The sequence below is a fragment of the Rhinopithecus roxellana genome, chromosome 19, assembly GCF_007565055.1.
Source record: "Rhinopithecus roxellana isolate Shanxi Qingling chromosome 19, ASM756505v1, whole genome shotgun sequence".
NCBI lineage: Eukaryota > Metazoa > Chordata > Mammalia > Primates > Cercopithecidae > Rhinopithecus > Rhinopithecus roxellana.
The window spans coordinates 82,435,202-82,459,837 of NC_044567.1; the positions used below are offsets into that span (position 1 = coordinate 82,435,202).

Consider the following 24,636-nt stretch of genomic DNA (forward strand, 5'->3'; position numbering starts at 1 on the left):
TTAAAAAGAAACTCCAAAAATTAGAAGATCTAGAGGGAAAACAAGTCCAGGACCTCCTCCGAATTGCCCAAAAAGTATACAATAATAGAGATCTCCCAGAAGAGAGACAGATTAGGGCCACTGAAAAAATGACCAAAGTCTTAGCCGCAGTAGTTCAGAAAGAACAGTTACAGTCAGAGGGCGCCCAACCCAAGCGTACCCCTAGACACAACTTAAAGAAAGATCAATGTGCATACTGCAAGGAAATGGGTCACTGGGTAAAAGATTGCCCCAAGAAAAAACAGCACCAACTGGGGCAAGAACAATGGCAGCCCAAGGCCTCATCAATATTAGTAACCCAAGATGACTAGGGAAGACGGGGTTCGGACCCCCTCCCTGAACCTAGGGTAACTCTACAAGTGGAGGGGTCCCCGGTTCAGTTTCTGGTCGATACCGGGGCACAGCATTCAGTCTTGGTCAAGCCTTACGGGAAATTATCTAATAACTTATCCTGGGTACAAGGGGCCACAGGAGTTAAAAGATACCCTTGGACAACTCAAAGAACTGTAAATCTGGGAACGGGAGAGGTAACCCACTCCTTCCTGGTTACTCCCGAGAGCCCTTGTCCTCTATTAGGGAGAGATCTGCTGACAAAAATGGGAGCCCAAATCCATTTCCAACCGGAGGGCCCCAAAGTAACCGATTCGCAAGACAAGCCAGTATCTGTCCTCACAATTGCCCTAGAAAATGAGTATAGACTCCATCAGGAACTGGCACCTCCTGACCAGAATATCGGCCCCTGGCTACAGCGCTTCCCAGAGGCCTGGGCAGAAACAGGAGGTTTGGGACTGGCAAAACACCGTCCTGCTATATTTGTTGAAGTTAAACCTGGGACGGATCCTATTCAGGTACAGCAGTACCCGATGTCCCTAGAAGCCAGAGAAGGTATTAAACCACACATCTGCCAGATCCTAGATCAGGGAGTTCTACGCGTCTGCCACTCAGCATGGAACACCCCGTTGCTGCCGGTACGCAAACCTAACAGTAAAGATTATAGGCCAGTACAAGACCTAAGAGAAGTCAACAAAAGAGTCATGGACATTCACCCCACCGTGCCAAACCCATACACCCTCTCAAGCACCTTAAGCCCTGAAAAACAGTGGTACACCGTCCTGGATTTAAAAGATGCCTTTTTCAGCCTGCCTTTAGCCCCTAAGAGTCAGGAACTTTTTGCATTCGAATGGACAGATCCCGAGAGGGGCATAAATGGCCAGCTAACATGGACCAGGCTACCACAGGGATTCAAAAACTCCCCAACTCTGTTCGACGAGGCCCTCCCCGAAGATCTGGGTGAGTACTGGCGACAGCACCCTGAGATCACTCTTTTACAGTATGTTGATGATCTTTTAATAGCAGCTGAATCCCCAGAGGCCTGCCTACAAGGAACCGAAAGCCTCCTAAAGGCTTTGGGAGATCTAGGCTACCGAGCTTTGGCAAAGAAGGCTCAGATCTGCAAATCAGAGGTAACCTACCTAGGATACCTGTTAAAAGGGGGGCAACGCTGGTTGACGGATGCCCGAAAAGAGACTGTTCTACGTATCCCTAGACCCCAATCAACACGACAAGTAAGAGAGTTCTTGGGGTCGGCAGGGTTCTGGAGACTCTGGATACCGGGCTTTGCTGAATTGGCTAAACCACTATACCAGGCAACAAAAGAGCAGCAGCCCTTTAATTGGACAGAAGAGGCTGAGCTGGCTTTCCAACAAATCGAAACTGCTCTGCTATCAGCCCCTGCGCTGGGACTCCCTGATGTCTCCAAGCCATTCCACCTATACATGGACGAAAGCTGGGGTGTAGCCAAAGCAGTATTGACTCAGTATTTAGGTCCTTGGCGGAGACCGGTTGCATATTTGTCGAAGAAACTGGACTCAGTGGCTGCTGGGTGGCCTCCTTGCCTCCGGGTAATCGCGGCCACTGTCTTAATGGTCAAAGACGCTGATAAACTGACCATGGGCCAAGAATTGCAGGTCACTACCCCACATGCCATTGAAGGCGTACTCAGACAGCCACCTGATCGGTGGCTTAGCAATGCCCGGCTCACCCACTACCAGGGACTGCTACTAAACCCCCTCAGAATAACTTTCATGCCCCCAACGGCCCTAAACCCCGCGTCCCTACTGCCAAATCCGGACTTGGAGAGCCCACTCCACGACTGCTCCGAGATATTGGCCCAGGTACACGGAGTCAGAGAAGACCTACAGGACCGGCCACTGCCAGACGCTGACCTCGTCTGGTTCACCGATGGAAGCAGTTTCGTCCACCAAGGACAAAGGTACGCGGGAGCGGCGGTAACCTCAGAAACCAAAGTCATTTGGGCAGAACCTTTGCCCCCGGGAACGTCGGCCCAAAAGGCTGAACTGGTGGCATTGACTCAGGCCTTAAAATTGGGGAAAGACCAAAAACTAACGGTATATACTGACAGCCGATATGCCTTTGCCACCGCTCACATACATGGAGCAATATATAGGGAAAGAGGGCTCCTCACGGCAGAAGGAAAACACATTAAAAACAAAAACGAAATCCCGGCCTTATTAGCTGCCCTCTGGGAACCCAGAAAACTGGCGATTGTCCACTGTCCAGGACACCAAAGAATAACTGACATGGTCTCCTGGGGAAATAACCTGGCTGATCAGACTGCTAAAAATGTGGCTCAAACCCCTTCACAGCTCCTAGCCCTTCAGCTGTCTGACCCGGGGCCCCCAGAGCTACCCTCTAACCCGGAGTACTCAGAGAGCGACCTCCAGTGGATAAACGAGCTCCCTATGGCTCAGATCCACGACAAGTGGTGGAAAGACTGTAAAAACAACATTATTCTCTCAGACAAATTAGGACAACGGGTACTAGAATGAATCCATCATAGTACCCATTTAGGCTCAAGGTGAATATTGGACTTAATAAGACACTCAAAACTAAAAATCAGAGATGCTTCTAAAAAAGTTGAACAAGTGACTAAAAATTGTGTAGTATGCCAACTCAATAATGCAGGAAACCAACCCCAAACCACTGGAAAAAGACAAAGAGGAAATAGACCTGGGGCTTATTGGGAAATTGACTTCACTGAAATAAAACCAGGAAAATATGGATACAAATACCTACTAGTTTTTGTAGATACTTTTTCAGGATGGACAGAAGCCTTCCCAACCAAAAAGGAAACTGCCCAAGTCGTAGCCAAGAAAATCCCAGAAAAAATCTTGCCCAGGTATGGCTTCCCAGCTATGATAGGGTCGGACAACGGGCCGGCCTTCATCGCCAAGGTAAGTCAGGGTCTGGCTTCCATTCTTGGGGCAAATTGGAAATTACATTGTGCATATCGCCCCCAAAGCTCAGGACAGGTAGAAAGAATGAACAGAACATTAAAGGAGACCCTAACTAAATTGACCATGGAGACTGGCGCTAACTGGGTAGTCCTTCTCCCCTACTCCCTGTTCAGGGCAAGAAACTCCCCTTACAGATTAGGTCTCACCCCTTATGAAATAATGTATGGCAGACCTCCCCCTATCGTCCCTAACCTAAAAGACAATCTCATCAAATCTGCTGTCGATGATGGTGTTGAACTCTTATTTTCCTTACAAGCCTTACAGAAAATTCATGAAGAAATCTGGCCTAGACTAAGAGAACTATACAAAACAGGACCTCCACCCGTTCCACACCAGATCCGGCCAGGAGTCTGGGTTCTCGTCAAGCGACACCGACAAGAAACCTTAGAACCAAGGTGGAAAGGGCCGTTCCAGGTGATCCTAACCACGCCAACAGCACTCAAAGTAGAAGGAATCGCTGCCTGGATCCACTACACCCACGCCAAGCCAGTGGACCCCCTCTCAGACTTCGTCGGGCCCTCCACAGAGAAAACCGCAGCCTGGACAATTGACCGGACTAAAGACAATCCTTTAAAACTCACCCTGCGCCGTCAACAACCGTAATTATGGTGTCCATCTCCTTTGTGACGCTCTTGCTTTTGCGGGCCTTCAGCTAGAAAATCCAAGCACAGCAGGCTTCATCCCCATTTGCCTGGCGTTTTTTCCTGACAGAGAATTGGACCAACTACGCTCAGACACAGGTACAAGGCCATCTTCTGGCCACAGCTGATTGCCCCCCTCAAGGTTGTAGCTCTCCTATCTATGTTAATTTTACTGATTTCCAGGCACAACCGGGAAAAGTCACCCCAGCTATTTGCTTTCTCTTTGACCAACAAATCCCCTATTGTAAAAACACATGGGTTGAACAAAGCGTTGGTTGCCCCTATAGCTCATGTAAAATCCACACTGTCAAGACTCTCACGGCCTCAGAAACCTTCTCGAGCCAAGTGTGGAATTCCCATAATTTTTTTAAAAACTGCCACAGGCTACACATGGGTTATCTGGGATCCCTGGGACTCCCGTTGGACCTCCCAACAGAAGGGGGCCATGTACATGACATCTGGGACAAAGTGGCCTAGCAGCCACCTCTATCTATGGCGCTCACTTGTTCAGATCCAAACCACCCTCCACGATAACATTCAGAAACAGGAAACAGAACTAAACAAACAACTCTCCACTTTAACCTCCTCCCACCCTTTCTCCTAGTTATCTCTGCTGAGGGAGGGGTTACTTCTCGCAAACGCCACCGGTCTGGGAAACCTCTCTGCATGTTTCTTTTGCTCTACCCTAGGACAGCCACCCCTGACGGCCATCCCGCTCCCAGCCCCCTTCAATAATTCCCTAACAACTTCCAGCCAAGGATCCTCCCCCATCTCAGATTTCCTTTGTTCTTAAACCCCAAACAAACACAGGTTTTATTTTGCTATTCAAATGCTAGCACCTCCCTTTGCAACATAACCTCTCCTCCCAACTCCACTCTGTATGCCCCTCATGGCTCATTCTTCTGGTGTAATGGAACTCTTATATAAAAATCTCACTGTTCAGGCCACTAAGAGCCTCCTATGTCTCCCTGTTACAATAGTTCCCCAACTAACCCTGCGAACCCCTGCTGAATATCTAGAAGGAGACTACGTGCCTTCCTTCAGGACAAAAAAGGCTGTATTTCTTCCCTTAGTAGCCGGTGTCTCACTCACCACATCCGTAATAGCGGCAGGGTTAGCAGGAGGAGCCCTAGGCCATGCTCTCGTTACTACCGCTAAGCTCTCCCAACAATTCTCCATAGCAATGGAAGCTTCAGCCGAATCCCTAGCCTCATTACAAAGGCAACTGACCTCCCTCGCCCAAGTTACTTTGCAAAATCGGCGCGCCCTAGACCTGCTTACTGCTGAAAAAGGGGGAACTTGCCTTTTTCTCAAAGAAGACTGCTGTTTTTACATAAACGAATCCGGGTTAGTAGAGACGCGGGTCCAACAGCTACACAAACTCAGCCTAGAACTACAAAAACAAAAATTCAATTCCGCAGCTGATAGTTGGTGGAGCTCCTCCATGTACTCCCTCTTAATGCCCCTAGCAGGACCATTGCTAAGCCTAGAACACAATATCAACCCATCATCAATAAAACAATTGAAACAGACACATAAGACCCAAGATTGGCTCTTGAAGACACAACTAAAAGGGGGGAATGAAATAGAAAGCCCCTAAGGTAAAAATTCTAAACATACATGCATGTGACCACCCCCCGGGCTTACACAAACAACTTATCTAGAAAACCCCTAGCCGTTTAAGGTTGCAACATACATGCATGTGACCACCCCCTGGGCTTACACAAACAACTTATCTAGAAAACCCCTAGCCGTTTGAGGTTGCAACATACATGCATGTGACCACCCCCCGGGGTTACACAAACAACTTATCTGGAAAACCCCCAGCCGTTTGAGGTTGCGAAAAAGGCAGGAACCAGCCAGAAACTGCCGAATGTTCAACTTTAAATGTTAACCAATAATAAGCTTGTAACTACTGTTTCTCTGTGACTTGTTTGTACCTCGCTATAAAAGAAACCCTAAAACAGCAGCCGGGGCCTCTCTCTTTACCTGCCATTGTATAAAGCGGAGAGGTCCGGGTTCGAACTCGTAATAAAGCGACCCCGGCTATTTGGCTTTGACTCTGGACTCTGGTGGTCACTTACTGGGGTCTCGCGACTTCGGGCACAACAGTTGAAAGAATTTTTAAATTTCCGTTTTTATTTCATTGTTGACCCAACAATCATTTAGGAGCAGGTTATTTAATTTCCATGTATTCGCATGGTTCTAGGGTTCCTTTTGGAGTTGATTTTCAATTTTGTTCCACTGTGGTCTGAGACAGTACTTGATATAATGTTGATTTATTGAGACTTGTTTTGTTGCTTATCAAATGGTTTACCTTGGAGAAGGTTCCATGTGCTGATGAACAGAATGTATATTCTGCAGTTGTTGGGTAGAATATTCTGTAAATATTTGTTAAGTTCGTTTGTTCTAGGGTATACTTTAAGACCATTGTTTCTTTGTTAACTTTCTATCTTGATGACCTGCTTAGTGCTGTCGGTGGAGTATTGAAGTCCCTCACTATCATCGTGTTGCCATTTATCTCATTTCTTAGGTCTAGTAATAATTGTTTTTATAAATTTGGGAGCTCCAGTTTTAGGTGCACATAGACTTAGGATTGTGATATTTTCCTGTTGGATTAGTCCTTTTATTATTATATAATGTCCCTCTTTGTCTTTTTTAACAGTTATTGCTTTAAAGTCTGTTTTGTCTGATATAAGAATAGCTACTCCTGTGTCCATTTGCATGGAATATCTATTCCCACCCCTTTACCTTAAGTTTATGTGAGTCCTTATGTGTTGGGTGAGTCTCCTGAAAAGAGACCAGTGGGGGAAAAGAAAAACCATCAGGTGGGGTCAGGGTTAGGCATGTCTGAGCTCAGACTTTCCTTGGGTGGGGTTTGCTGTGACCACTGTGGGGGACAGGTTTGCGGGGGGTGGTTCTCAGACCAACGGAGTTATGTTCCCAGGGGAATTATAGCTACTTCTGCTGCATCATACAGATAGCCAGGAAAGTGGGGGAAAGCCAGGAGTGACAGGCCTCACCCAGATCCCACGCAGTCAGCAAGGCCAGTCTCACTCCTGCTGTGCCCCCACAACAGCACTGAGTTTATATTCAGGCAGCCAGTGAGCAAGGCTGAGATCTTGCCCCAGGCTATAAGCCTCCCCACTGAGAAAGCAAGCAGGGCTCTCGGGCCTGGCTGGGCCCTCCACACCTGCCCACATCTTTGGCTGTGGCTTCTGTGCTAGTGTCGACACTTTCTGTTCAACTCCCTAACCAACTCCCACCCTGGCCCCTTCCGATTCTGCTCGGGAAAATTCATGCTCAAAGTTACTACAAAGTTCGGCTAGGAGCTTCCTTCACTCTGTGGTCCCTCCCCTATTTTATTACTTTTAATAACACTATAGAAAGCATTCTTATTGGGCTGATGTTTCCACAAAAGGGAGAGACTTGCTTTAAAGTCCGTTTTGTCTGATATAAGAATAGCTACTCCCGTGTCCATTTGCACGGAATATCTATTCCCACCCATTTACAGACCACAGTGGAACAAAATCGAATCCATTAACTTCATATTGTGTTTCCTTCTTCATATTTTTGAGATTCGGAAGAACAAGTATACTTGAGTCAAATATTAGCAAGAACCAATTAATGGACTATTTTACATAAGTGAGTTCAATTGAAGCACTCAAAAGCATCATTACTCAAAAGCATCATTACTCAAAAGCATCATTACTCAAAAGCATCATTATTCAAAAGCATCATTACTCAAAAGCATCATTATTCAAAAGCATCGTTATCCCATAGCTGATTTAAGTGTTTCCCTCCCTCTCTCCAACAAAAACACACCATATATCCTACCTTTACGAAAGACAAAAACCAAAATAAACACAGTTCTTTTTAATTAAAATGATTTTTAAAAATAATTCAGTTCATACCATTATATAGTAAAATGGAAATGAGGAAATTCTGTCTATTGTTTTGAAATATTTTCTTCTCTACTATCAGAAATGATTCTTAAATTACAAATAAACAGGTATTAATACATGTTCTAAGAAATAGAATTGCTTTAAACTTAACCACACGATTAACTTACCAGGTAAAACTCTCTCAAAATACAATGTTAATATCAAATAGAAAAGAGCATCAAATGCCAAAATGAAGAAAGTGGCTATCATTATATACGAATCCCCAGAGGGACCAGGAAAAATAACACCACGTAAGTAATGATCCAGGTGTGTAATCTGAGATTTAAAAGAAAAAAATAAAATGTTAGATGAACTTATAAAACTATATAAAACAATGTACTTAAAAAAAAAAGTGGTACCTAGACATATGTAATTAATATTTTAATACCTTTTCAAATATGCACAGTAAAGGTGCTATTAGTATTGCTGCTTTTTAAAAATAGAAGTATTCTCACAAAACTGTAAAATGTTATATATGAAAGTAAAATAAAAAAGAGAAATGTAACTGCATCATTAATCATGGGTATTTTGACAAAGAAAATATGGAGAAGTGGACAAGCAACCAAATATAACATACTTTGGGAAGGAAAACTTGAAGTGGGCAACATAATTGGAGCCCATTTAAAGAAACATAAAAATTCTAAGTATAAGACATTGCAGAAACATTCAATTATTAAATAAATATTGAAGACTTGAAGAAAAAACTAGAAAGATAATAATGATAATAGTTAACAGATAGTATGTATCTGACACTGTACTAGTGCTATATGTATATAATAGCACAATTAATCTTAAAAATTTACCCCCATGAGGTGGGTTCTACTGACATCCTCATTCTGCAGAAGACAGGCTAAAGGGATTAAGTGACTTGCCCAATGTCACCAGCTGGTAGGCAACAGAGATGAAACCCTCATCCATGCCATTTAGCTTCACTCGTTATTCATAACCTCACATTTTACTGCCTCTTTAAAGGGGGACACAAACCAGATATTTCTCAGTGGTCAGATAATGGGCAATTATTTTTCTTCTTTAAATTTGCTAGGATTTTACAAATGATCTGCCTGCTTTGTTTATCCATTTGATAAAATTTTGTTGTTGTTCTTATTTAGTTTCTCAACAGCAGAATTTCTTAAAACACAGAGTGGCTGATTATTAAATTTCATGAGGCACCAAATTCTTGAATAAGAACATATTTTGAAAATCTAATAACAAAATCTTGAAATAATTATGTTCTTACCTGGGCCATTCCAGCAATGAAGGCAAAAGGGCTAAAAAGACTTAATACCCATCCCAAAGATAAAGGAAGTTGTCTGTGTAACACAGTGAATCCCAGACATCCCCAAAATACAGCAAAGAGAAATCCAGCCAAACCAGCGAGCATAGGTTTCCTTATTAACACACTCATGAGGAAAGCCAATGCTATCTGAAGGAAGAAAGAGTCCCAATTGGTATATTTTTCCTTGAAGAGTCATGAATTTATCAATTTCTCACATTGTCAAAAATTTTCTCAAAACATATAGAAAATAGGATAGAAAATATAGTGACTACACTAATATCCCAAAGAAACATTATTTGCTCATATATTTGTAATCTGAAACAAGTTAAGAGGTAATATGCTTTTACCAACTCACCAAAGAAAGGCCATATAAGCTAAAGAGTGTGAATATCACCATGAAGCCAGTATGAAATATAATTGGGATTGATGTTATGATCAGAGCCATAAAAATGGACATAACAAAGATGAAGCAAACATAGGTCAATCCCCAGGAGAGCCTATGGTAGAAACAAGGTGTTAGTTCAACATGTCACACATATAAATGTTTGGAGAGGTAATATGCAAAATGGTTAAGAGTACAAGCTCTAAAATCAGGGCTAAATTTATTCTAAATGGGTGACCATGCACATTTTCTGACTATTGGCAAGTTACTTATATCTTCTCTCACTCTCATCTGTAAAATGGAGTTTTTCATGGTAGTTATTCATATGGTTGTTCTGAGAAATAAATGAGATAATGCTTTTGAAGATGTTAGTTTAGCATGTGGCATAGAAAGTAGCCATTATTATAATTATCTTTATAGCTATAGAACAAATTTTATACTTAATGTAATTCAATACACTTTTATTCTTTCAGTTAAATGACTACATAAAATGTCAGTGGAAAAACAGTGACAATCTCCCCTTTAAACTTCCTTATACTAAAGCTTTCTAAGGTATACAATTCTTCTGAATGTTTAACAGAAATCTTTCCAATTTAAGTAAAGCTCATTTCATTTTTTATCCTTGTCTGTCTATGGACATTAGACAATGTATTATTTTTAAAATCAGAATACCATAGTGCTACTAAGAAATGTGAAACTAAAATAAAGTGAAAGGTATCATGATACCAGGCATGGTGGCTCACACCTGCAATCCCAGCACTTTGGGAGGCTGAGGCAGGTGGATCGCCTGAGTCAGGAGTTTGAGACCAGCCTGGCCAACATAGTAAAACCCCATCTCTACTAAAAATACAAAAAATTAGCTGGATGTGGTGGCGGGTGCCTGTAATCCCAACTACTAGGGAGGCTGAAGCAGGAAGATCGCCACCCCAGAGGCAGAGGTTGCAGTGAGAAGAGATCGTGCCATTGCACTCCAACCTGGGCAACAAGAGTGAAACTCCATCTCAAAAAAACAAACAAACAAACAAACAAAACAAACAAAAAACAAGGTATCATGATGATTATAGTTGTACAACTGTGACTGAATGTCAGAGTAGCCAAAACATTGTTGCTTTTGAAAATCTCTGGAAGTAGATGGAAAGGTATGTTTTAAATAACCACCATATGATCCAGCAAATATACCACTGAGCATTTTTCCCAGAAAAATTAAAACTTATATTCATACAAAAACCTGTACATGAATGTTCATAACAGCTTTGTTCATAAGCGCCAAAAACTAGAAACATCCTGTACCTCCTCCAAAGGCTGAAGAATTAAACAAATTGAAATACATCCATACCATGGAATAGCACTCAACAATAAAAAAAAAAAAAAAAGCTATCGATAAATGAGAATTTGGCATACTTGAGCCTTATTTGGGCAAAGTAGTATCATCTACTGAGCTAAGTAGTAAATTTGTGCCTGATCAGATAGAAAGTGGAAGAAGGGATAATATACAAGAAGTGTGAGGGCTTTACAAGAAATCTGGCAGTTTTACCTCAATACCTGGGATACTTGCATTTGGCAATGGGTTCTTATACAAATTTAAAGAACAAAATTCGCAAAGCTATATTTTTTTAAGAAAATTATATCATTTTATTATTTAAAAGTCTATTTTCCTTGTCTTTGAAAAGAGGACAAAGAGCTTGTCCAAGACACCCTCTCCAATAACAGATGCAACATATCAACTAATAAAAAAATTATATCCAACACGAAATCTGGTATCTCGTACCCTTGTACAGTTTTATATCAGGGAAGAATCATTTAGAAATTTAGATCCAATTGTTTGAGGTGATGGATATCCCAATTACTCTGATTTGATCATTATATACTGTATATATATATATATATCAAGATACCACATGTACCCCACAGTATATACAACTATGATGCATCAATTAAAAATAGCAAAAAAAAAAAAAATGACAAACAAATCTGAATCCAAACTTAATACTTACCTACTGTAAAGCTAATAATATGGTAGGGATTTCTGTAGTCCAGTTTCACAAAAGGCTTTTTCTATCTCCTTTTCCCCCTTGTCATTAAATTCATTTTATTAATATTTTTGAGTTTTGTATCACAGTCTCTGAAAGATTGCTGTTTTCTTAGGTTTGATTCCTGGTTTTATTGTTTATAAGTTATAGGTTTTAGGGAAAAATCTTAACTTATCTCTACTTTAGTTCTCTTACCTGTAAAATGTGGATAACAGTTCTATCATCCCTAGAACATGGTAAAGTACTTAAACAATATTATTATTTCTATAATTATTAGACTATAATACCTCATTATTATTAAATATTTACTTTATTAGTATAATTGTATACTATCTCAAAGTCTAGGGGAAAAGGGACAGTACTTAAAGGGATGGATGAATGCATAGATACATACATAAATGCATAGGCTATATAGATAGATGGAGAGAGATGCCTTTTACTATGCACTAACAAGCACCGAACATTCTGCTGTGTGATTTAAACATATTGCCTCATTTAATCCTGAGACTGGTTGATCAATTCCACCCAAATAACATTTTTACAGACTGTGTGACCTGGCCTCAGTGACACTGTGGTAAATTTGTTTATTGTCCAAAATTTTTTGAACCTTTTTCTGCTCCTCACTGTTATGAAAAGCAGCATAATTTCCCATGTCACTAAATGTGAGACTGTCACTTTGACTTGCTTTGACCTCATGGTGGGCAGAACACACTTCTTTCCCTCTTGACTTTGTCCATGTGACTTACTTTAATGAGATTTTATTATATATGATGTGAGCAGGAGCTTGAAATGTGCTTGCACAGAGAGACTTGCCCTCTTGTGTTTCTGTGGTTGAATGAGAAGACCATGACCAGCTAGCCTACTGGCCCAAGAAGGAAGTGAGTCACAGGAATAACACCTGGATCTAATCTGTACCTTGAATCCAAGTCTGGCCAAGCCCAGACTAGATCTGCCATACTGCAGACAAATGAGAAAGAATAAATAATTGTTGCTTGAGGTTGCGGGGTTTGGGGTGGCTTTTATGCAGCATTTTTCTGGCAATATGTAATGATCATACATTTTTCTTCAACTCAGGGAAACATAAACACAATCCTTACTTATTTTCTACTGCAAGCATCTTAAACTCTAATGCAAGTAAGGTGATTAAATTGAATACATGCAAGAAAATTTGTGAGTGCATCCAATTTTTTAAGAACCTAGTTAGCTTCTCTAATGATTCATGTATGATATACAATAAAGTAGCAACTTAACTTACCAGAATGCTGACTCTCGGAGACCCATTACTGTCATCAGTTTCTTAAATTCTCCTCTTTCCCTTGCAACGTTTAATGATGCAAAGTATATAAAAGAAGAGAAAGAAACTAAGCAAGTAAAAAGAAACCATTCATTCATAATTTCTCCCTTAGAAAGGAAAGGTAGCATCTTCATATTTATTCCAATAACTGATGTCAACTCCTCCATTACAGAATGATTTGTTGTGACCTAAATTGGGACATTAACAAATTTATTATGTTAACTATAGACAAAATGTATTAGAAAACCACACACTTTTAATTTTCAATTCCAGTATTTACATATTCTCATCATTTTAAAGTATGGTGAACTATTAACATCAGAACAATCTTAATAACTTCTGGTACCAATTGACATGAATTATAAGAATCATTTGAGAAATTACTGAAGGTCTATCATGCATAATATGCTGTGCTAGGTGATGGGGAAACAGCAGCAATTCAGACAGAAACACTCTTCATTCTCATAGAGCTTTACATTTTGTAGCACAGCAGCAGAAGAAAGGAGAGGTATTAAACAAATCATTGCATAATAAATTGTTTAGTTACAATTGAGCAATTATGTTAAAGAAAAGTAAAGGAAAATCAAGAAAGACTTCCCTAAAAAAGTGACATTTTTACTGAGTGTTGAAGGCTGTGATCTTTCTTAAACAAAGACTGTGTGGGGAGGGTTGAGGATGGAGAAGAAAACTCTGAGCAGAGTAAACAGTATATGAAAAGGAAAGAAGGTGTATAGTGCATTGGAGCACATAAAAGAGGTTCCTGCCACAAATACATAAATAAATAAATAGACTGTAGATAAGGCTAAAGAAATAAACCACTCCCATAGTTTAGGCAAGATATGATAATGATGTGGCCTTGTGCAGGTGGCAGAACTGAAGTACATAGATTTGAGCTTAGAAATAAGAGGCCAGGTAAAAGATTGGATATGATGAGTGAGACAGAGAAAATTTTCTCTGATAATTCCCCAGTTCCTTTTGGTCAACTAGGTGGTTTTAGCATTCACTGAGATAGGGAAAATTTTATAAGACTCAGTCACATTCACAGAAAAACATCTACATTCAGTTTTGAGCATACTAAGTTTGAATTGCTTGAGACACCAAAGTAGAGGTATCCAGCAGACAGTCAGATACATGGAGCTAGAGCAGAGGTCTAGCTCTTCTAGTCCCTAGCTCCTTTAGAAGTCAGCAAACTTCAGTTCCCAGACCAAATCTGACCCACCACATGTCTTGTATATAACATTTTATTGAACACAGGCACACTCATTTGTTTGTGTTATCTGCAGCAGCTTTCATACTAACAGCAGAGGTGAATAGTTACAACACATTTGGCTCCCAGAGCGTAAAATATTTACTGTGCGGTCCTTTATAGAAAAATGTTGCTAGTCTACAAGTTAGAGTTCTTGGAGTTATCAGCATATAAATTATAATTAGAAGTATGGGGATGAATGAGACCATCTAGAGAAAACATATAGGATAGAAAGAGAGGCCTGGGATAGAACTTCGTGAAACTACAGATAGAGAGATGTAGGAGTGTAAGGGGAGATAAGTTGGCAAGAAGACTGAGAGGGAAAGGCTAGAAACAGAGAAGGGAAATTAGGTGAATCCTATGTTATTTAGTTGAGAAATCAAGTAAGAAGAGGAATGAAAAAGTTGTTAATTGACATGGCAGTTGTTATTTACCTTAGAAAAAGCCCTTTTGATGGTGTGGTAGGGATAGATAATATTGACTTGAGTTGAGTCAAAGGAGGACAACCCTTTCAAGAAACTTATCCCTTAATAGAGGGAAGTTAGGGTAGTCGTGTGAAGAGGAAAGTGGATAAAGGAAGGTCTCAACCATAAGTGAAGAACTTAATTTTAAATCCTGAAGAGAAGAATCTAGCAGAAAGGCAGAGATTGAAAAGAGGAGACAGAAACAAAAGTCCACAGTTGAACTTTGCTGATGAAGTTGGGAGGGATGCGATCCAGACCACGAACTGAGGAAAGACATTAGGGATGAAGAAAGAGAAGGAAAATAATGGGTGTAGGGGGTTGTAGGTCTGTAGTTTCATAGGGTTTATGTTAGTTAGGAGACATTCCCATCTGACAGCTTTTATTTTCTCTGAGGATGAGAGGCAAAGTATTACCTCCTAAGAGTGTATGAGTAGGGTAGGGGATGAGGCAGATATTTTAAAAGAGGGAAAAATACAGATTTAAAATATAGCTTTGAAGTTAGGCACTTACTTCTATAATTGCAGCATTAATTGCAGCTTGAAAAGCTACAAACCCATGTAGCCAGTACTTTGCCAAGTAACAAAAAATTTCACCATGCATGGCCCAACAGTGTTCTTTAAGGAAGAAGAAAAACATGTCCATAGTTATATAATGGAGTCAATTGCTGGAATCAAAACTTTAACTTTGGCTCAAAAATAAAAATATCTAAATGTTAGCTCAAAGCCTATGATTACATGATATAGAGGATTTTTAAAGTACTCTGCAAAATTGGAGAAACAAGAATACATGATGCCAGGTGCAGCGGCTCACGCCTGTAATCCCACCACTTTGGGAGGCCGAGGCAGGTGGATCATTTGAGGTCAGGAGTTCGAGACCAGCCTGACCAACATGGTGAAACCCCATCTCTACTAAAAATACAAAAAATTTAGCCGAGTGTGGTGGTGTGTGCCTGTACTCCCAGCTACTTCAGAGGCTTAGATAGGAGAATCACTTGAACTTGGGAGGCGGAGGTTCCAGTGAGCCAAGATCGCGCCACTGTACTCCAGCCAGGGTGACAGAGGGAGACTCCATCTCAAAAAAAAAAAAAAAAAAAAAAAAAAAACGGGGGGGGACGTATGAATAGTTGCCAAAATAATGAGACTCATCCTAAGTTACAGACTGATGATTAAGTTCAGGGGGAAATGTATATTATTTACTTGGTTGTATTAATATTCCTAGCAGTCATTCCAAACAGGGGATTCCGTGAAGTATCAAAAACAAATTATAATCAGTTTTTGTACAGTTACCTGTGTATTCAGAGTGTTCCTTTATAATTGGGATTCTATATCCCCAATTAAACTTCAGCTGATATGAGAAAGTATCACGAAATATAACTCCCACCATTTGATGGTACTTTTTGGAAGTACTATATCCATGGTCTCTTCGTCTGGTGTCCCAATGACTGTTCTTCCTACCATGTATGAAAAATATAAATAAATAAGATTATGTAAACTTATTACTAGAGGACACAAAAACAAAATACAATTGCTTGTTTTATATAAAATTAGTGGTATTACATACTATTTCTGGATAGTTGCCTCTTAGTAAAAGGCTGAGTGAAACTCGATTGTTTTAAGTTCAGTGTAAATACATGAAAAGACACAAAGGATATATTGTCTTTTAAAAATTTGTAGCATATTGTTTTTAGTGTGATCTCATTTTGGTAAAGAAAAACTGAATTTGTGTGCCTATGTAAGCATACAAACATATTCTATGTATGACCATGTGCATATTTGCCTTAAAAGATACACACAATTTGAACGAGGGGTAGGGGAGGAGAGGAAGCAGTGGTGAAGACGAAAGGAAAAGCTCTCATATTTTTGCTTCATACAAGTTTATACTATTCAACTTTTTTTAAAAGTAGATATTACTTTAGTAACTAAAATAATTTAAGAATTAAAAGGAAAAATATTTAAAGTAAGCAATACAAATACTGAGAATTTCGTGTTTTATTTTTTTCTGCTGAGATTATAAACTGATATCTATCACATGAAAATAGTATGCTAGAAGTAAATTGTATACAAAGAATCAGAGTACAAAAACCAAAAAGTATAGTCTACCTACAGATTCTCTGAGGTCAAGAACACTCTCTAAGAATTAAGTTTATAGTAATCAGTGCATAATGAATGAGTTTACACTCTGCAGGAGTAATCCACCCAATAAGTGTTTAATAGATATATTACTAACAGAAGCCTTGAAAATCACTGAAGTCCAGTTAGTGCCTCCTTTTTTACATGTTTATGTATTATGTTCTCAAAATTTTATTAATTTTAAATTCCACTCAGGTTGAAGTCTACATTAAGATGAAAAAGCTGTTTATTTTATGCTGTAGCCATACCTTTCAAAACTCCTCATCCTTCCAAATATAGAGTCAGGTGGTAAAACTTTTATGAGGACAATGCTAACATCACTGATTTTTTTTTTTTTTTTTTTTTTTTTTTTTTGAGACGGAGTCTCGCTCTGTCGCCCAGGCTAGAGTGCAGTGGCCGGATATCAGCTCACTGCAAGCTCCGCCTCCCGGGTTTACGCCATTCTCCTGCCTCAGCCTCCCAAGTAGCTGGGACTACAGGCGCCCGCCACCGCGCCCGGCTAGTTTTTTTGTATTTTTTTAGTAGAGACGGGGTTTCACCGTATTAGCCAGGATGGTCTCGATCTCCTGACCTCGTGATCCGCCCGTCTCGGCCTCCCAAAGTGCTGGGATTACAGGCTTGAGCCACCGCACCCGGCCTCAACATCACTGATTTTTTCTAGAGGTATAAAAAATACTGTCAAGGCCAAACCATGAATACTTATGCTAAAAAGCAAGAGTTAGATAAATGTAGAGTAAGACAGTGAGAGAGGAGCTGTGGTTGGAACAGGCCAGCATGGTAGCTGGAATGAAGTATTTTATATAAGAAAGAGGCAGAGTCCAATGGTCCATGAGACTAAGACAGAAAGTGGTAATTAGCTTACACTGTGCATACAGGAAGAATAGTCCCTGAGGCTTCAGTAAATGCTTCATGAGTTCAGAACAAATGAGGTAAATGACAACACAAAGGAAACGAGTAGAGACAGATCAGGGCAGAATCAACACTGTGGTGAGGCAGAACATGTAAACAATGCAAGTAAGGGAGGCTGACCGAAGTCAAAGCTCCAGAAACTTCAGTGAAGAATTACAAAACAGGGTAAAGCAGCCAGGGATAACAATACCCATTCCAAAGCTTGGATAGGTTAGGCACAGAATATTAGCAACTTGCATAAAATAATTAAAATTCCGAGTTTGGAGGTGTCCCTTGGAATGGCAATCCAGACACCAAAAAACTAAAGAAGTTTCAGAAAGACAAGAAAAAGCAGTGATTAGAGCTGAGATATTAACAGATTGGATAAAATGTACAAAAGGATGAAATGGTCAATGTTCAGAACGCTAGCAGAATGAGAGCTAACAACAAGAGAAATTTGATGGTAGGCTAAGATTACTGAAGAAAAGAACATTTTATCCTGATACCTTCCCTATGCAGGAGCAAAGGCCTCTATGGAGCAGGCCAGAGACCACAACTGACAGCCAGTAGTTACTCCTAATGGCAGTAGAGATATAAAGGATGGTAGGCAAAGGTCTCACACAGTAAGTATGACTCTCAGGTGTTCTTATTTCTTTATAAGATGCATACATCAAATTAATGCAGCAGCCTACATAACATAGAGACATCTATTTTCTGAGTCCAGATATGCAGAAAAAGTCTTATGGGGGGGAAAAAAAGGCGCCTCACTACTCTATGATCAAGGGCCGTGAATTTGTTGACTTTCAGTAGCCAATACCTGATTTGATTTTAAATAGATTTTACATGCCCTGAGCTATACATTTTAACTATTTTTATACACCAAACAGTAATGCTTTTTTAACGCCACTGCTAAGCTTGAGTTTGAATTTCAAGCATCTTTGATTTATAATTCCTATATACTGGGAACTATATTTATTTCAATCTCAATTGAAAATAATTAAAAATCCTTAAAAATTTTTGAAACTCTTTAAATTATAGAATACCAACCCAAATAGAAAGTTTTTTTTTTTTTTTTTTTTTTTTTTTTTTTTTTTTGAGGCGGAGTCTCGCTCTGTCGCCCGGACTGGAGTGCAGTGGCCAGATCTCAGCTCACTGCAAGCTCCGCCTCCCGGGTTTACGCCATTCTCCTGCCTCAGCCTCCCGAGTAGCTGGGACTACAGGCGCCCGCCACCTCGCCCGGCTAGTTTTTGTATTTTTAGTAGAGACGGGGTTTCACCGTGTTAGCCAGGATGGTCTCGATCTCCTGACCTCGTGATCCGCCCGTCTTGGCCTCCCAAAGTGCTGGGATTACAGGCTTGAGCCACCGCGCCCGGCCCAAATAGAAAGTTTTTTAAGTTAAGTTTGGGAAAAGTGAAATTTGTGTCATCTAAAATAGGTCAAATCTTTTTTTTTTTTTTTTCTTCCTACTGCAACAACATGTTCTAGTATAAAGGGCAAATGGCATGTGTGTCATTAAAAAAAAAAAAAAAAAAAAAAGTAAATCTATTTCATCTCTTACCCACCTACCCTTAGCCTCACACTAACCCCTGTACTGTATATATAATGAGAATCTTTGCCTCAGTTGAGAATGACTGACCCATAAGCTAGATAAGTAAATTCAACCTGCAAAAAGAACTTGATAATTAAGCCACATAATACTGAAACATTGGTTATTGGACAACACACCTTTCATAAAGGAAGCCAAGGCCATCTTATTCATTATCCTTTGTGTTACGTTACTGACTAGTGTATATGCCACTACCAGGCCAGAGTCATTAAACTGATCCACACTTCCCAGGACTTCAGGAGGCTGTTCAGGAAAACGGGTAGCTCTGAAGTGTTCCGAATAGATGCATAAATATAGCCCTAGAAACAATGCTATTGTCCATTCCTCCAGCACACAAAAGAGAAATAAGCCATGGTATAACGTGGTCCAGACCAGTGAGAAACATCCAAACACATTTTTAAGGCAGAATGTATTGTCATTGAGCATAGCTTCATTTCAGTCTGTAATTTTTTTCTGTCCCAATTAATAGCTATCCTTTAAAGAAAACAACACCTTTTCAAAAATACACAACTTTTGAGATAATATCAACAATTGTAATCAATCTTAACCCAGTGATTTAGCATCCCTATTAGTGGGACTGCCACTGATTTTACATCCTCATATTTGAAGCAACGTAAGTATATGGCATCTTATAGAAGATATTCTTGCCAAAAATATTTAACCAGAATGGGATCCTGCTTTTAGAGCCAACTCACTGCTTACAAAAAATATAGATGATAAAGGGATGACTTAAATGACAACATGGACAGGCAATCAGATAAAAAGATAACATGGAATATTCAACAGGAAAACTAGTTTTGTCTCATTGGTTCCTGAACAAATCAACCTTAAAAGACATTTTGGGGGAAATCTGGAAAATTGAATTTGGCCATGGAACTAGATGATATGGAATTATTTGTAATTTTGTGTAGTGGGATAGTGGTGATGTAGGGAACCAGGTTCTTAATTTTTTGAGACACTAGCTAAAATATTTAGCCATTACATATATTTTGGGGAAGAAGAGGAGACAGAGAGATGAAGCAAAGCTGGCAAGATGTTAACAGCTGTCAAATCTGGATGGTGGATGTATAGGTGTTTATTGTACCAATATTTCCACATTTCTGGATTCATATTTTTTTTAATTCTAGTGAGTGATAAATATAGATGTATCCTTCTTCAGTATACGAACCAAAATATTTGATTGAACTGCTTCAGAAGCTATTGCAGAGATTTAAAAGGACGATATGAATCCTGTTAGTTCCCACTGAAATGGTATTGACTATTTCTGAACAGACTGCAATCTCTACATGGTCAATGCAGATCCAGTTATGTCTCATAGTAACACAAAGCAATGTCTTAATATTCATGTCAGCATACAAGAAACTCAACAGAATGCAAAGGTATTGACAATCTGTGATCTTGTTCCATGAAACCACTCCATGTTGACAAAAAGCGTGGCTTTGAAGAGATTCCAAAAAAAGTTTGCAAATTTTTACTCATAGATATTTTCCCAGCCTTACCAAATAACATGACATTAATCGAAATGTTCCCAAATAGTATCAGGGTTTGCCCATTTAAAAATCTATTTTATTTTGCCTAGCTTATCTTTCCCTTGGCTGTCCCTGCCCCCAACACAGAAGTTAGCTAAGGGGGTAAATCAGAATGACTCTGAGATTTGAATGCATTAATTATGTGGAAAATGGCTGATTCTATTCTGCAAGAGATTATTTTTCAGGAGCTGTCAGATTTTTTTTTTTTTTTTTTTGAGACGGAGTCTCGCTCTGTCGCCTGGGCTGGAGTGCAGTGACCGGATCTCAGCTCACTGCAAGCTCCGCCTCCCGGGTTTACGCCATTCTCCTGCCTCAGCCTCTGGAGTAGCTGGGACTACAGGCGCCCGCCACCTCGCCCGGCTAGTTTTTTTTGTATTTTTTTTAGTAGAGACGGGGTTTCACCGTGTTAGCCAGGATGGTCTCGATCTCCTGACCTCGTGATCCGCCCGTCTCGGCCTCCCAAAGGGCTGGGATTACAGGCTTGAGCCACCGCGCCCGGCAGATGAGCTCTTTAGTTAATTTCACCTTTGATACAAATATTATCCTATTTTGCAAAATATATCATTTTGCAGTATTTAGAATCTCAAATCAACTAGCCAGTATGATAATTAAAAATCAGAATTTATAAACAAGAAAATAAAGATGACATAATACCATATGATGGATTTTCATTTATTAACCATGAAAAAATATATATATAGTGAATCATACCAATAAACTCTCTCTTTTTATTCTCCATTTTTTAAGAAAATTCTTGTACAGAAGAGCCTGAATTTGTTGACACACACTCATCTCTTTTTTAACCATTTTGTCCTGTTCATTAACAGGGTAAAGTAAATATTGTAGAGCAATAACTAGGGGAAAAAAGAAAAAAAGGAAGTTCAGTTACAGAAAGCCTTTGAACATTTTGAAAGCATAATTTTCAGATGCACCAACTAAATGCCTTATATGACATTGTAGTAACATATTCAATCAGGATTTTTTAAAAGAATATAAAGTATTAGTGATTGTAAAATGTCTTCTCAGTTGCTATTTCTCTCCAGGCTTTTATGGCTATGAGGGAGATAAAGGCGATAGTATATAAGTCTTTTCTCCTTTTGTCTCAGGAGTCACTTTTTTTCTGTGAAATCTTGACATTACATCCACCTAAAGTAAATCCCTCAATAAGATCTTAGCAGTGTTTAGAATCCAAAAACCACTTTCTCTTTACTTGTTAAGAAAAAGAAGTTTAACAGGAAGAAACCACTTTGCTGTTCCTTGTCAGTCAGCAATTTGACCACAAGCAGTCTTATTTTGAATTGCACATTTGGCACATTTATTTGATATCTTGTTAACCACTGAGCAAAGCAAAGTCGAAAACACTATGGTCATTCTTAGAATCCCAAAAAGCTAATTCCTCTTTTTAAATCTCCATTTATGAAGTAAATATGTAAGACACATACAGATTAAAACCAAAAACATTAGCTAATATGACTAGAGTAATTGATTTGTAATAATGATCCTTATTCTTTGTTTTCAGTTTGAAAATCCAGAACTGATCATTTAGTATCACAACTATGACTACTGAAGTCCATTTGAATAAATGTTGATGTTACATACAAGTTACAATGTTCGGAGAGAACTTGCTATATTTCCCTTTTTTCATAAAATAAAATGCAAAGCCAGCAAAACCCAATATAATCTCTACATTCTAACTTAAGAAAGTAGAAACATTAAGACACCAATCTTCACTTTATGGATACAGAGGTCTACTTAAATAGCTCCATAAGCAAACCACAAAAACATTTTAAAAGAACAAAAGAACACACAAAAAAGGAACTTGCTGTAATGCTCACACATTCTAAAGAAGTAAAACCTTACAAATTCTCCGAAGGATATTCAGAGCAGTGTCAGAGAGAGAATTTATTGTCTGATAATATTTATATACACCTCTGAATCCATCCATCTTTCATTTATCACACTAAAATGTTACATAAGTTTTTAAAATAAAATCACTAGTACTATAACATAAATTACAAAAATTTGTAATTCTAAAAATTTCAATCAATATGTTTGGCATTGGCTATATACTTTATATCTTAATAACCTTATGCAAAGTGAAAATGTAAAACAAATTTTAACTTACAGTTAAGAAAATAAGAGAGAAGTATTTAGAAGCACTTGGATCCACTGGTCTCTTTTTGTCCAGGAAAACAATGGAGAATCCTTCAAGGACTGCTCTACAAATGGTTGTCTCTTTTAAAACTGTTTTTATTCAGTTTGGCTTCTGAAAAGCCATGGTCTGTGTGTAGAACATGCCAAAAAATTCTGTTGTTTTTTTTCCTATGTTTTTCTTCTTGTCCAGTTACTCTTCAGAGAGCTTAATGAATTGTTGGCTGAATGTGTTATGTGGTATTTGTTTATTGCTCTATCTTTTTGGCATACACACAAAAAAGAGATCAAATTCAAAAAGAAAAACCCACATATTTACAATTGCATAGATAACTACATATTTACAATTGCATGACTTTTAATAATTAAAAATTTGACAGCCAAGCTAAAAAAGGAGCAAATTAAAGAGAAAGTTGAACACAGAGAGACAAAATGAGGATTGCTCATCTCAGAAATCTGAATCGTTCCAATGAGAAAGTTTTATCTGAAAGTTAACTACATTTCAGTTAAATGGTTCCTTGTATTCACTAATTCCTATGTACTAGAAAGTGTTCTAAGAGTTTAAATGAATTCTCCCATTTGATACTTAAAGCAAACCTACAAAGTTGGTACTCTATTTATATCCGTTAAACAAATTTGAAAGGTGGGGTTAACAGATGAAGTTATTTGCAGATGTTTAAATAAGTGTGAAGCCAACAGATGAGTCCAGAATAGCGTTTGGACTCCAAGATCCCTCATTCTCAACTACCACTATGAAAATCGTACTAATCAAGACAATGATATCTAATACCCATTTTAAAAGTGTAGTGGTATAGACTAGACGGGCATAACTTTAATGATTTTGTTACTTTTTTTTCAGCTACAACTAAATTGGATATTCTCAGAATGGCAAATAATCCCTCTTTATCAATGCTGAAAATCTTACTATGTGATTTTAACTATAAGAATACATTTCTTGGTATGGATACAGAAGCTAATGACCATTCATGAACATGACAGAGACAGAAAAGGTAAAGGACTCAGAGACTCTTCAAATTTTCATTAGGAATACAGAAATAAATGGTTCCTTTAATTGTAAATGTTACTAACAACAAAGGAAGCATACTTTAATCGCTTTACTTTGTTGTTAGTGACATTTCTCTTCCTATTCAGGCAAAATCATTACTAGAAGTAAACGTTCATGAAATAGACAACATGAAACTTAACCTGGTTCCAATCCCAGACATTAATGGTAATATTCAGTTAAATGGGTGGGGAAAACAACTAAAATCATACTATAATACAGACATACACCCTTCCTAATCACCAAATTTTTAAAATATTTTTTATTTCTATAATTGCTGTGATTTGAATGTCTCCTCTAAAATTCATGTTAAAATTTAATTACAAATGAAACAGTATTGAGAAGTGTAGCCTTTAGAAGTGGTGATTAGGTCATGAGGGCTCCACCCTCATGAATAGATTAATACATTATCTTGGGAATGGACTCCTGATAAAAGGATGAGTTAGGCCCAATTCTCTCTCTCTGTGTCTCATTCACCTTTCACCTTTCCACCGTGGGATGACCCTCACCAGATACCAGTGCCATGCTCTTGGACTTCTCAGCTTCCAAAATTGTGAGAAATAAGTTTCTTTTCTTTATAAATTACCCAGTCTGCTGGGTACAACTAAATCTGTGGTGTTCTATTGTAGCAATAAAA

At 38.9% G+C, this 24,636-nt stretch overlaps 1 protein-coding gene across 1 annotated transcript in view; it reads right to left on the reverse strand.

Annotated features, from left to right (window-relative positions):
- Positions 1–19,409, reverse strand: part of ABCA10 (ATP binding cassette subfamily A member 10) — an 86,318-nt gene extending 66,909 nt beyond the window's left edge. Inside the window, 8 exon segments of the mRNA XM_030922570.1 lie at positions 8,070–8,217; positions 9,179–9,364; positions 9,573–9,714; positions 12,885–13,111; positions 15,144–15,247; positions 15,920–16,030; positions 16,033–16,083; positions 19,376–19,409. Of these exon segments, the coding sequence (XP_030778430.1) occupies positions 8,070–8,217; positions 9,179–9,364; positions 9,573–9,714; positions 12,885–13,111; positions 15,144–15,247; positions 15,920–16,030; positions 16,033–16,083; positions 19,376–19,409 (1,003 nt within the window).
- Positions 19,410–24,636: the final 5,227 nt, after the last annotated feature.